The sequence below is a fragment of the Anarhichas minor genome, unplaced genomic scaffold (genome assembly GCF_050575085.1).
Source record: "Anarhichas minor isolate MPS153535 unplaced genomic scaffold, ASM5057508v1 ptg000032l, whole genome shotgun sequence".
Lineage (NCBI taxonomy): Eukaryota > Metazoa > Chordata > Actinopteri > Perciformes > Anarhichadidae > Anarhichas > Anarhichas minor.
In genome coordinates, this window is record NW_027466478.1 from 36,829 (window position 1) to 50,862 (window position 14,034).

The window sequence follows — 14,034 nt, forward strand, 5'->3', positions numbered from 1 at the left end:
TCTTCAACAAAAACAAAAAAAAAGGAGTTTTCAGTCAATTAGTGGCTACTGGCAAGCTCTGCCATCCTCCTTTAAGAGGATCTGAAGGCTCGTTAAATGACATCACTGCATTGTTGCTCTCTTTGGGGACAAGCAGCAGATGAAAGGGAGTGGGGAAAAAACCTGCATCCAATTCTGGGTGTTTGTCTAATGTCCCAATGAAGTGCCATTGCCACATGGTGAAAACGGTGGAGGGAGAGAGAGAGAGAGAGAGAGAGAGAGAGAGAGAGAGGGAGAGAGAAAGGGGGAGAGAGAGAGAGAGAGAGAGAGAGAGAGAGAGAGAGAGAGAGAGAGAGAGAGAGAGAGAGAGAAAGGGGGAGAGAGAGAGAGAGAGAGAGAGAGAGAGAGAGAGAGAGAGAGAGAGAGAGAGAGAGAGAGAGAGGGGAGCGGGGGTTGGAGAAAAAGCATGATCTGATGGAAAACGGCTTCGCGTCCGAGCAGTGTGTGTGTGTGTGTGGGGTAGCGCTGGGGTTGGATGTGTGTGAGTAATGCACACAGGGAATATACTGTATGTGTGAAGTTTCAGAAACTTCAGCAGGACAGGGAAGACACGATGCAGAGCAAAACGAAAACACACACACACACACACATACACACAGGCCTTATGGCTCTGAGGCAGCAGTGAGGAAATGAAGCTGCGGCCCCTGAATTTACACTAATTCACTGTGTTCTGGAGAGCTGGAGCGAGCGGTTAAGTTGGTGGGGACTTAAGAGACTGGGCAGGTGTTGTGATGTATGGAATATTATTAGCCTAGCCTGAAACGTCTCATACGTTCTAGCGCTATGCCAGCACAAGCAGCTGTTTTAACTGTTCAAATAAAGGTGGAGAAAAGCACATTAAGATCCTGTATTTGCACCTTTCATATTTTACCACAAACAAAAATAACCCAGAGTTGACACGACTGGCGTTATTTCACAGAGAAATAATGCTGCGCTCTTGGGAAACGTCCTTTGAGTCACACGGCCGAGGTTTACTCATTTGCACGTTTGCGTGCATAGTAGTTTAAAAACAGAGCGTGATTCAGAGAAACCCCTCAGTTCAGCGCAGAGAGAGAGAGGAGAGAGAGCTCATATGTGGGAGCACTTATGCACGTCACCTGGTCATCTGTTCCCAGCGGATGGGCGGCCAGCAGAGGCCTGCACTGGATCGTGTACGGGGTGTTGTTGACAAGAACGGTTCTGTCCTCGATCTGGAGGATCTGGATGCCGTGTTTCACCACTGACGACACGCAGAACTGACACAGCTGCAGAGGAAACAACGGACACCCAATTTGTCAGCTATAGTGGATAGAACAAGCAGTTTGAAGATAAAACAATCACTCACATACCGTCTGTGCAAACGTTTTTAGTTAGCTACATTTCACTGAATAGTACTACGAAACATTTTCATACGCCACCAACATGGCTTAAATCTAAATTCAGTGACTTTACAAATTCAACGATGAAGCAAGTGGCCGCTGTTTCCCTCACCTTCTGCCGTCCGGAAAAGGCTCCCAGGGTGATGTCGGTCTCCACGTATCCCTCCTCGTCCAGAGTGACCACCTCTGAGCCGGATCCCTCCTTCCATCGGGGAGAGGTCAGGTCGTGGACCAGTTTGAGCGCCGTGGACTTGTGGACAGTGTTGGTGTGGGCCCAGTAGATGCCAATCTGGAAGGCTTCCTGGGCGGTTGGGAAGGCAGTGAGGGGAAAAATGAAAGCGTGAGGAGGAAATCAGATGGAAGGAATCTGAGGTCAAATCTTTAGTCATGTCAAACGAAATGCGATATCTACATCGACTGAATTTGATTGCATTTTGGAAACGGCCACATGGCGGGGTCAATTGTGGCTTCATTACAGACAACTCAGCACAATGCTCCTGACAGTGTCCATGTTCACTGCATAACATCTCAATTAGTCCTGGAACTGAGGAGTATACAAGCTCCACGACTGTTGGCTTTGTTAGGAGAACATACTTAAAGTGTCCCACAGATGCTAGAATGACACTGATTGGTCGTCTGGCTCTGCAGCTAGCAGATGAAACATGCCGATCAAACAGCAACCTTCTCCCGTAAACCAATCAACTCTGGTGTCAGCGGAGACCAAATCTTCACACGTCATGCCATGATAAAAAGCAGGGCTCTACGTAACAATGCTGTATTTGATTTTATTTCACAGGCTTTTGCACATTTACAACTTTATATTTTTGTTTCTTTGAGCTCAACCATATCAGCACTTGTTCTTTGACACGCTGCCTTCCCCGCTTAGCGCCGGGTGAGCGGTGGAACAGTCTGTGTACATGTGCGTTATGTTCCACGGGGGGAAAATCCTCTGCAGACCTCTGCTTCTGATCACAGAAGCCACTGAGGAGACATGCCCGGGGAATATTGTTGTAATGCAGCTTAATATTCAAGATGAGGGAAGAGCTGGCTTCATAATGAAATGCCACAAAAAGGCCGACTTCGTCTAGGTCTTGGTCTAAAGACAGTCTTCAGTGCAATAGAACGATCATGCAGCCACTGAAATTAGAATAACATACAGAATCAGAAATATTTTCACTGCCGAAATTGACCAATACTAAACTTTTAACCTGATTAGAAACATTGATGCAATATGACTTGTTTGATACAGAATAGTAAACGATATGCAAGTATTATATAAAACTACTATTACCAGCTTGCTGTAGTATTCCCCCACTAACCAGAGATGTTCAAACTGTCATCACTTCATCCTTTTATCCTCATAGACATTTGCGTGAAATAGTCATTGATTTAATTCTTGAGTCACGTGTGACGTTTGACCACTGAAACCTCATCAGTTCATCATTGAGTACGTTTGACCTTGACCTTTGACTACCAAAGGATCAGTTCATCCTTGAGTCCAGGTGGAGTCCAAATTGATGAAATGCCCTCGAGGAGTTCCTGAGATATCGTTCACTAGAGTAGACTGGACGGATAAAAACAGAATGGCTCCGGTCATGGCTACCGGTGGCTACCGGTGGACACGATACAAGAAAATAAAGAACAGACTTTTACACACAAAGTTCAGTCTACTGGAGTACTACTCAGCCTGGAACACAGTTGTATATTGTCTTCTGTGATTGTGGAGGGACATTTCTAAAGCAAAGGACCCTGATGAAGTCATTATCCTGATTTTGTCTTGAAGCCTACGTCGGAATCTGAAGACATGCTTGGGACTAGAAGTCAGGATATCTGGGCCTCTGTAGCGTCTTTTTAATATCGGTGTCTTGGAGGACACATGTACGTATATGTAGTTGGCACCATACCTTGAAGTTGGGGGGCACAATGACCTTGCCGGCTGGTATCTGCAGAACGATGGTCTCTCCCTCAAAAAGCCAGAGGTCCCATTGGGAGTGGTTGGCCAGCAGTGCCCAGGGCAACAGCTCCACCAGCAGGGTGTTCAGCCCGGTCTTCCAGCAGGATAACTTAACCTGCATGGGACTGTCCCACTGGGCGAGGGGCTCCAGCACTGACCTGTGAGGAGAGAACAGTGATTCAATCATGCAGCCAGAAACAGTGGAAGCTTTGGTCTTTACAGTACAGATGATGCACACATGTGAAGCACAGGTACACCTTCTGGGCTGGACAATGCAGACATGCGGGACACATGAGCTTGTATCTCATGTAAGCCCCTGCAGTATAAGGCCATGGCTGTACATGGACTGTAAACACTTCACCCTAGACACAAAGCTATAATGACATACATATAGACAGAGAGACAGACACACAGCTACCTGTAATGCAGTATTGATAAACAACCATATTGTCAACTTGGTAATAAAACTCATTCATGCTCAATTACTTTAATTAAGGATACAATTTGCCCCGTCTACTCTATGTAATTCATCTATGGACATGTTTTACACAGTGCCGAGTATGGAACATTGAAATGTGTCGTACATAAACAAACAATTGTTGTTCTGTTATACTGTGCAGACAAATGAACACACTGACAGTCTAAACAAATACACATAAAAGAAAAGGTCTGCAGACAAGTTATGCAATGCAAACAGATTCAGTCGACAGGGCATCTGAGAAAACACACACACACACACACACACACACACACACACCAAACCAATCCACCGACAGCAGCAGTCATATCACGGTAATCACGGTCCTGTGAACCCTAAACAGAGCAGTGCCAGAGGAGATCCAAACAAACAGTTCTCTCAGACTCACTCTGAAGTTCAAAACTATCAAAACCAGTCTCCCCTCTCCCCCGAAGCAGGCCTGGACTCGGCTAAACCTACCAAACTGCCACCTCAGACTCGTCACATACCCTAAAGACTCCCCCGCTGCGGAACGGGGACCACTGTTCGTGCGGTTGAGCGGGATATTGACCTCGAGGCTGAGGGTGCGGGGCTCATAAATCACATGACAGAGCTCAGAAACAAGGTTATTGAAAGAAATGCGCTCAGCAGCTTCTGTCAAAACCTGCCAACTCTGGAGCTGCGGGTTTAGGAAGTATGAATTTTGAGAAGCACACTGCTCTGAAAACACACACACACACACACACTAGCCTGCAGCTAGGGCTTACCCTAACCCCAACCACTACAAGCTATTTGTTTAATGATTGTGGAGGTGCCTCTCTGCCATTTAAAAAATCCAACAGAGAAAGAAAAATAACGTTTACCACTTTCAACTTCCTCTGGCCCTTTAAGACACAATATTTACACACTCCCTGCCAGGCAGTCGGTTCGGTTTCTCCACCGAGCCGGAGAGACCGAGAAGCCTCTTTTCAAACAGCAAACTGCATCCCTGTTATCAACATTAAACAAAAACATACAAATTAAACTGTGGCTTTCACTTGCTGTCCAAGTTCTGAGTGTGTTTACAGATAGCAATCGGTGCTATTAATCCTACTCTTTTTCCTCAGATCGTTTTCCCCCCTCATGCTCTTGAACAAAAAGTAGCAGAGTTCTGGGCTTCAGACAAGCTGCCACTGTCACTTCCATGATCGGAAACGTGCTTTGGCCTTGGGCTTTTGTCTCGCAGTGGGGGGGGGGCCCGGCTGACGGAGAAACCAGACACCAAACCCACCAGACAGCAGCCGTCCACCGTGTGTGTGTGTGTGTGTGTGTGACATTTAAAGGTGAGCGATGTGAACGGTGGTGTATGTGTGTGCAACAATAGCGTTATGTGTGTGTCTGCACCCATGTGCAGGGCAACAATCTGTGTGCGTGTTGGAGTACGTATAGAGAGCGGAGAAACCCCGGGGGCAACCACAGGCAGACATATGGCCCACATGTCCAGCAGATAGATCCGCCAGGACTCTCTTGTAACTCGGAGCCTGTGGGAGAGCATGTGGCTGCTATCAGAATGTGATTGCTTTGTGACAAAAGATGATTCCCAGAGTGACATTTGCGGACAGATCCACATGTGTGTGCTGCCCCGATCATGTATGGAGCCTCATGCACGGCGGGCCACATTTGCACTCATCCATACAGCGCGCACACTGTACGCTCTTGCAAAGCTGTGCCAAGTTTTTTAACTGCACGCAAGGCCCTGTGACTAGTGTGAGAAAGCGGAACTGTGAGTGAGTGACAGCCCCCAAACCTCCGGTCTGTGGGGACGACTTCTGATGTGCGGCTCTGCACTGTCCTCGCCGTTAACGGTTTTATTATGTGAACAAAGACTCAGCAATAAAAAGAGAAGCCTCCCTCATTGAAGAGTTCGCTTGCACAACTTTGTGCTTTGAGGAGGGACGCTGTATGAAGCCTACTATTAGAGAGCACACACTGCAAAACACACGATGACATGTGTGTTGTGAAATCTAACAGTGGGAGTTAACGCTTGCCGCAGAAGCGCTACAATAAAGATGGCACAGAATAACACATGTTGACTTATTACAAAAGATCAGAAGGTGTCGTGGGGCACTCGTGTTGGTTTTGAGCATGAATCTGGCTCACAACTTGCACAATGTGTCATTATTTCGCTATCCTCCCTTGCTCCACCTTGTTTATACTACCCGGGCACTTCTAAGTGCAGACGGGTGCCTCAAGATTCTGTTTAAAAAAGACAAATCGTAGAAGTAAAAATACAAAACTGCAATCGTCAGAAATGCAGAGCACTGACCAGCAGCTAGTGGGAGAGGGGGGGGTACCTGTCAGCGTCTTTGGCGCCGTAGGGCCACGGCGGCCCGGCGGAGGGCCTCGGACCATAGAAGTCGGCCAGGATGTGCTCCAGGTTGTCCTCGCCTCCGTTCTTGTTCACGATCTGTTTGATCAGGCTGGTGGAGATCGGCACGGCACAGTTGGAAGCGTCTTCGTCCTCCCTGAAAAGATGGAGCACAAAAATCGTTATGGATTTTGTTAACCAGCCGAGTTAGGTGCATTTGTTTGTCTGTGTGGACAAACATTCCCATTCCATACATGTCCTCGCACTATCTCTACCCGACAATCTGCAGGGTCCTCCTGTACCAGCTGATTCCACTTATTCTGACCATGTCCTCCTGCGTGGTGGACGGTGTGACAAGCGATAGCTTGAAATGAAAACCTACTCACTCGTGGGGTTATAAAGGCACACGGTTGTGAACCACTGCTGGATATTTTTTGACAGCAAACCAGACTTGGAAGCACGTTTACTTATTCTAACGATTCAAACTGGTTTTTATTTTTTATTTCACTGAAGAACAAGACATCTCTTGACAGCAGCAGACTGTTCCCATTGTTCTGTTCGCAACAATCGAAGTGACCTCCGGCTAAACTCTGCTTTTCCGCCCGAAACCTCGACGAGGGCTTGAATCTGCCTTTTGTTTGGGATTTTTCCCTTCCTGACATGCAGTCTTGTCTTACAAACACTAATTGACAAAGATCATAGAAAAAGCTGAACAGCAGTGAATAATCCTATTGGATACCTCAGCCCCAGACTGGTCAATTATGGATTTGCAACAAAAACAAAAAAATAACTAAATCCAAACTGTAATAGCTTCTTCTCTTTCTCTGGGCAGCATCCAGTTCCACTTGGCTGAAGCAAAGCAGCCCCCTTACCCCAAAGCAGTAGCTTATTAATAGAGCTCATTGTGCTATAAAAGGAACACGGGACAATTGCTTATGGATCTGGGGGCAAGACAGAGGACGCCGACAAGGTGTTGACAGGAAGCTTTTCATCCAGAGCAGTTCCTGAGGGGGGAGGGGGGAAACTGGAAGAGGCTTCTGATTGTAAACCCTCAGCTTTCTAATGTGGTGGCCGGTTCGAGGGGAGTGGGACGCAACGGTTCTGGTTAAGACCCGTCTGTGTCTCTCTTGTGTCGCAGACCGCAGCTCTGCTCTCCACCTCGTCCATTAGAGCCCACAACTATGTATAACAACAGGAAGGTAAGACGAGCTGTTGACCAGCGAACATCGGAGATTGGATCCGTCCTAGAGGTTTGGGGTTGGGGGGGGGGGGGGGGGGGGGGTTGCTTGTGTGCATGTAGTATATGTGTGTGTATGCGAGTGAACGTCCGTTTACAATTGTGGCTTGTAGTGTGTGTGTGTTGAGGATAGAGATGGATGGGTGGAGCTGTTGGGGGGTGGGGTATGTGCGTTCACACGGTGAGAGGCAGTTTAGGCAGGGGACGGATTGTAAACACGAGGAGCACTGCGGTCGCAAACAAGAAAGACAAGACACTTAGTTGTTACTGAGCTCGCATGAAAAAAAACCCAAAAGGATTTATCTCCAACAACAGGGGCCAAAAATATTCCCAGTCACTGTATGGCCACTGTGGTTCCTTAATGGCAGCTGAAATCAAAACAAACTTTGTGACCAGATATCCAAACACACAACGGTTACAGCAAAGAAAATCTCTCAAGGGGAGTCAATTACACTCAACGTTTACTCCGTTTATTCAGATCGCCACTAGCTGCAACCAAAAAGGGGCGATGTGTCTTTCATGGATCCGCATAAAACAACATAGATTACAGATGTACAGATCACAAACACAGTAGGAACAACAAGGACGCGGCATGTACACATGTGGTAGTTATTTCCCCCCCTGGGGCCACCCATACAGAAACATAAACACTTGTGTTACTGAGAGACTCTTTGGACTAAAGCATCTGCCACTGTGACATGACACACGAGGCAGGAGATGTCATTAGAATTCACAACCTTACAGATGATTCCCTTTTACGTGCAGATTTCGACGCAATCCAATTTTTAGACGACTGGTTCAGCTTAGTGGAACCCACCGCGACAAACTGGATGAAGAGCTGTCTCTTGCAAGAGGATACGCACAATATGAGAACGTGTGAACACACACTGACAAATTGGGGCCCGAGCGACAGGCGTAGCAGTGATGTATGTGACAGACTCTGCCCGTGATGAAGTGGCGACTGCCACACTTGCGTTGGCACACAGACAACTAAGACAGCGACAGACGCAGAAACACGTGTGCGTGCACGCAATCCAATACGGGGGCGAAAGACCTGCTCTCTGTTAGGGCCTGCATCTAAATGAGGTGTAATTATGGTCCAACCTGACATGTTGGAGTTGGGAGTGTCAGCGTCTCAGCTGCTGCCAAGTTGGCTTCCTGTTCCCCTGCACTGTGCCTGGGTTCCCCTGGATCACGTCTCCAAGTTGGCTCACGGAAATCGGAAATGTGGTGCGAAAGAATCTTAAGTAAGTGTCTCTCCACCTTTGTCACATCGAGGTGTAAAAAACACGACAGAAGACCAGAGTCAGACTCTGCGGTCTTTTGCGGCGGTGGGAGCTGGTGGCTGATGACATAATCCGACACTGGACTGAAAGAACTGCTGATCAGCAACCATCTTGGTCATGAGAAAATAGCGAGAATGGAAACTATTGTGATCTAAAAGACTTTTTTGCTTGGTCTTGCAGGTGAGGTAGATTTTTTTTTTTGTTATACACTTAAGATCTATTTTGTCTTTATCAGGGTTTAAAAGTATTGTAAATGTTCGGCAATACTCAATGTGGTAAAGCTCTTGGCTTTTGTTCTTTTTTTTTTACCTGGCCTGGAAAGTCAGGTGGTGGGTGAGGTCTGCCTCGGTGTTTAACAGGGGCTCCTGGTGGCCCTGGCCACGTATTGGCTGGCTCTCTCTCAGCCCTAGACTCCTCTTCTCTATGTGGACGGTTACTGGATCTGGCAGGTGGCTCCTCATGACAAACAGTGGACTGAACACCACCTGAAACGGGAGTCATACAGAACAATCATCAGTGAGACAAACTGCTCAAACAAACAGGCAGTACTGAATTAAACTGGGAAAAGGATAGTGAGATGTTCAACAATTCAGCTGCCGTGTATTCTTATGAGGTCTGTTTCCTCATTTTGGACTAATTAAGGAATTCCGGCGATCCCAATAAGATACACTGGGTTGAAAACATGGCACTAAATTGTGTGACAATAGTACAGATCAACCAAGTAAAAACAACCACACCAGGCTGGTCTGGAATGGTTTTATGTTGAATTATGCCAACAAAGTGAAAAGAAATGCACATGGGTATGTAATGCGTTGGTGTTCTCTTGTAGAGGACTGCCCATTATTCTGAAAGCAAGCGCCCATTGTTCCGAAAGCCCATTGCTCTGAAAACACACCAACATGGCTAATTATTATGCAGAATGATGTCATCCGACAACATTTACTACAACGGGGAAGCCATAAATTGCCCTACTCCTCTGACTGGCTGGTGCTGGTTGACTTCGTTAGTTTGGCTGGTGAGGTTTAGGCATGAGGAGTGAGATTATTTAGGGTAAGAATATCAGGGTAAGCCAAGACGCAGAGTAGGCCGGGCCACGCCAGAGTAGAACAAAAGATATTGCCACCAGATGACGTCATCCTGCATAATAATTAGCCATGTGCTTCTGTTTGTAGCTGACAGAGGGTGTACTTCTGGAGCAATGGACGTTTGTTTTCTGGATAACGGAGTGTTGGGTATTTCTTTGGACTATTGGTGGTTTTGGAATAGTGGCATAGCATCCCGTAGTAATCAATAAGATATTGCTCTAACTACCTGGCAAGAGTGGAATACCTGCACATAGTGAAAGCAGATAGAGCATCAGGAAATAAAAAACAACAACTTTGTGTCACAACATGGAAATGAACGCTGTGCGTGTGTGTGTAGAGATACTCACCACTCTCTGCTGCATGTGAGAGCCAGGTTCAATTGTGATAAGAGTGCACCAAACATAGAGCAAAGAACCGCTGGAGCAAGGCACCTGAAAAAGAGACAAACTTGCTGTTATTGACAGTCTCATTACTTATGATTCCAAGCTGTCCAATCCAAAACCTTTTAGTCTTACAGTGCTCCAGAGAGTGTGGAGTCTCATATCTTTCCATTACTGCGAAGGGTTAACAGAAAAAAGATTGATCAAGGGCACTCGAGGGCAACTTGATTGTTTTTGTTTGCGGGTACAGTGCAAAAATATGGATATCTGATTACTTTATTGCCTTGTGCTGCCTTTTATTCACAGACAGAATGTTTATAGCCCCCATCAGTAACGCATTATTATGTTTTATCCTAAAACGAGTTTGTTTCTTGGCTTCTTCCAGTAGTTTAAAGTTAAAGTCTCCCTAAAGCCAAGGCACATTACAAGCGGTTTGGTTTATGACAGACCGAGGACTTCATGTACTTGGTGGGGACAGAGAGAGTGGAGTCAAGAGACCATTCAGTTCTAACAGAGTGCGCCTTGAAAAAAAAAAAAAAAAACCCAGCCTTGTTGGGATGAGGTAGTGAAACTTTGGAAAACAGATACTCTTTAGGCCTGATCCACCGAAAACACTCACAGCTGGGATAAGGTCGAGACGACCTCCTGTGCTTTGTCAAAAGTAAAGGACGATGTTGAAAATCGGAGTTAGGGAGGAGGAAGGTGAGATATGAGGAAGAGGAGTTACCACAGATGGATTACCGGTTAATCAGACGGATGAGAAAAGAGACAGGGGAGAGAGTCAGAGGGTGGAACAGGTGGACGAGCCGAAAGCCAAGGGATGAAGTAAATAAAGAAGAGGAGTGAACAGCTACAAGATAGACAAGCGAGCCAGTGTGTGGGCGAGAGAGACAGGGGGAGGAAACGAGAGAGTGAAATATCAGGAGACCGACAGAGATGGAGAGATCTGTGGACCCAGCTACTAGTCCAGGCTCTCATTCCGAGCCAAACCACCATATGTGTAATGAACGGCTGATCTGAGGAGAGGAGATAACAGCGGAGAGATTGGAGCGGAGTCAGGGATGTTCACGGCCGCACACAGAAGCTGGAGCTGCAGAAACTAGCTAGCTGTGAACAGCAAGGGGCTTATGAAGGAAGAAAACAAAGAGAGAGAGACAAACAATGACGGGAAACCAAGAAAAATACAGAACAAGAGCGAGAACCGCAGGAGACGGAGCAAAGGAGCGATTGTTTGGCGCCGGTCCAGCGGTGCGAAAGTGCCTTCAAAGCCTCTCCCTGTGCCCACGTATCAGCTAGTGTTTCCTGTCTATGGTTAGCGTTGTTATGAGAGAGCATAAACTGTATTTTCTGCCTCTCATCATGGTCGGGTTTTGGGTTGGAGGGCCTTTGTAAGCCTATCTGAGGGGACGATCTCCATCTGTTCTCCCACCGTGAGCGGCTCTGCCACTGTGGCCACCCAGGAGAGAAGGATCCGGACATGGTTGGTGGTCCAGTCCAAACCTGTGTGTGTGGCTGGAGTGGTTAGAAGCAGTGGTGCGTGCAATGTGTGCGTCCATCTGTGTTTGTGACCAATATCCATCCACATCAAACGTGTATGTTTTCAAAATGACATTTAAAACAACTTAAAGGACTTCATCTCAAAGGTCATATAGCGACTCCAAGGTCTCAGTCCAGGTCCGTTTGTGTTACCGTACCTGCACAACAGAGCTGCTGTTGCCCTTCTCCCTCCTCTCCAGCTCAACGTCTTGGGACCAGTCCTCATCTCCCCTGGCCCTCACGCACAGCTCTGTCATCTCGGCGTCCTCCAGCACGTACGAGGGCAGCTTGGCCCCAGCCTCCAGGCAGTCGCAGTGTTCCCTGACCACCGTCTGGCCGTCGGGCCCCACGTAGTGCTGCACCGCCCGCAGCTCAATGTCCTGAGTCAGGTAGCTGCACATCACCTGCCGCCCGCAGATTATTACCTGGAAGAGAAGAAGGTTACAGAGGAGGATTAAATGCAACTAAAATAACACCAAGCCTTGAATGCAAAGATGTCCTGTTGATCTTATTATGTCCTTTAAAGAAGATGACCATGAACACACAAATGAGAGTCTGACACAAGCTCTACATCTGAGTCCCAGTATGTTCATAAAAACAAGAATTGCTACATGAGTTTAGTGTTTTAGACGCTGCTTGACATACATTTTGGGCTAAGCATACCAACGCATTTAGGAACACTACAGGATTCTTTACTATGGAAAAACAGGGTTTACCTCAGTGAGGTTTCACTTCAAAAAACAAACAAAAACAAAAATGCTGATGCATCACTTTTTTTTAAGCAATGACGGAAATGCATCCATATACCATATGCATGTACTACTTTTCTTTCAGCAGTAGGTCATGGTCCACCGATATATGTACTGTACATACAATCCCTACTTGTGTGGACATATGCACGTTATGTTTGTATCTATAGACACAAATGCACACGCAAAGCCAAGCCAAGCAAAACCAGGGAGCTCTCATCTGGGACTGACGCATCTAAATGTGCTCAGAATTGATTGCTTTCGACGCTCTGTGTGTGTGTGTGTGTGTTTTATATCTACATGTGTGTGTTCTGCAGGTTGTGGCGTTGGTACTGATATTGGAGAGAAATCTCTCCATCATTTACAGCAGCAGTCAACGTGAGGTGTCAATATAAACGATGAAGAGACTATCTGGACAGAGAGGGACTGTGCAGAAGTGTGTGACACATTCATCAGATCCAATGGGAACAAGATGTAAACAAAGTCTGGGACAGACGGGGGAAGGGATGCGAGAGGGCGAGTCTGTTTTGTCTGGAGAACGAGAGGGAGACATGTGCGACATTCGACACTGTTTACATAACAAAGTGTCACCGCCGTAATCCGACGGCATCTCGGCATTTTCAGGAACACGGCGGCTCTGCGTTGCATTCGTGGAAAAAACACGCCGTTCGTTGTGTAAAAAGGGACCGCAGCTGGTTTATGATTTCCTGTGATCTTCTTTGTGGATCAATGGGGTGGCTTCAAGCTCATAAACCTTTGTTTGAGTGCCATGAAACAGATTATGAAAACTGACAAAAAACAGACATGCTGTCCCTACATTCTTGGTGTTGTTAAAAACTGTGCCTTCTTTATTGCTGTGGTGCGTTTTCACCACAATATATAATTAAAATGTGTTGCCAGTACTGTGAGTCATTTTTCTTTTCTGTAAATGAAATCCTGGTTGAGTAACGCTCAACGTTGTCTCTCATTTTATTGCTTAAACTAACTACAGTTAGTTCTACCAATATTCTGGTTAACATTTATGCTTATATATGAAATATGTATAACCTTTTCTTATGTACCAAGAAATACAAAAAATGAGCATGACAAGTCTATGACAACATGAACGAACTCCATTAAGGGATAAAGCTTCAGAAAATAAAAATACAAAATTCTCTTCTCTTGCATTATTTCTGATATATTTAAGATGTCTCATTACAACAAAAACGCCCAGTAAGCCGTACCTGTTTCTGGACACCGTTGAGCTGCACCACCTTGATGATGAGTGAAGCCGTGCGTCCCTTGTACTGAATGGTCCTCAGCAGGGTCCCTACGTTGTCCACGCTGAAGGCCTCTGACCAGCGCCAGTTCCCCCATCCCTCAATGCAGATGTGCAGCAGCTGCAGGGCGGGACGGAGCAGGACACACACACACATGTACAAACAGAGACAGAAGACAGCAGACATCAGAGGTTAGTCTCCTTGCCCTTTATTTATTCCAGAGCAAAAGGCAAGTAAACAGTCTTTGTTTAGAGGATTTTGGTAGGGCGAAGAAGGGAGACAACAAAGTTCCTGTTTACTGGTGCTGAACAGACCTGCTGCTGCTGCTGGAGGGCCGCACACAATAA

The 14,034-nt window shown here is 46.6% G+C and overlaps 1 protein-coding gene across 3 annotated transcripts in view; it reads right to left on the reverse strand.

Moving 5' to 3' along the window:
- Positions 1-14,034, reverse strand: part of vps13b (vacuolar protein sorting 13 homolog B) — a 336,932-nt gene that overhangs the window by 14,624 nt on the left and 308,274 nt on the right. For all 3 annotated transcript variants that reach the window (XM_076105383.1, XM_076105381.1, XM_076105384.1), the window contains 8 exons: positions 13,652-13,807; positions 11,838-12,104; positions 10,111-10,194; positions 8,988-9,163; positions 6,142-6,312; positions 3,302-3,509; positions 1,510-1,698; positions 1,137-1,283 (listed from right to left, as the gene is read on the reverse strand). In XM_076105383.1, coding sequence (XP_075961498.1) covers positions 1,137-1,283; positions 1,510-1,698; positions 3,302-3,509; positions 6,142-6,312; positions 8,988-9,163; positions 10,111-10,194; positions 11,838-12,104; positions 13,652-13,807 — 1,398 coding nt within the window. The remainder of the gene's footprint in view (positions 1-1,136; positions 1,284-1,509; positions 1,699-3,301; positions 3,510-6,141; positions 6,313-8,987; positions 9,164-10,110; positions 10,195-11,837; positions 12,105-13,651; positions 13,808-14,034) is intronic.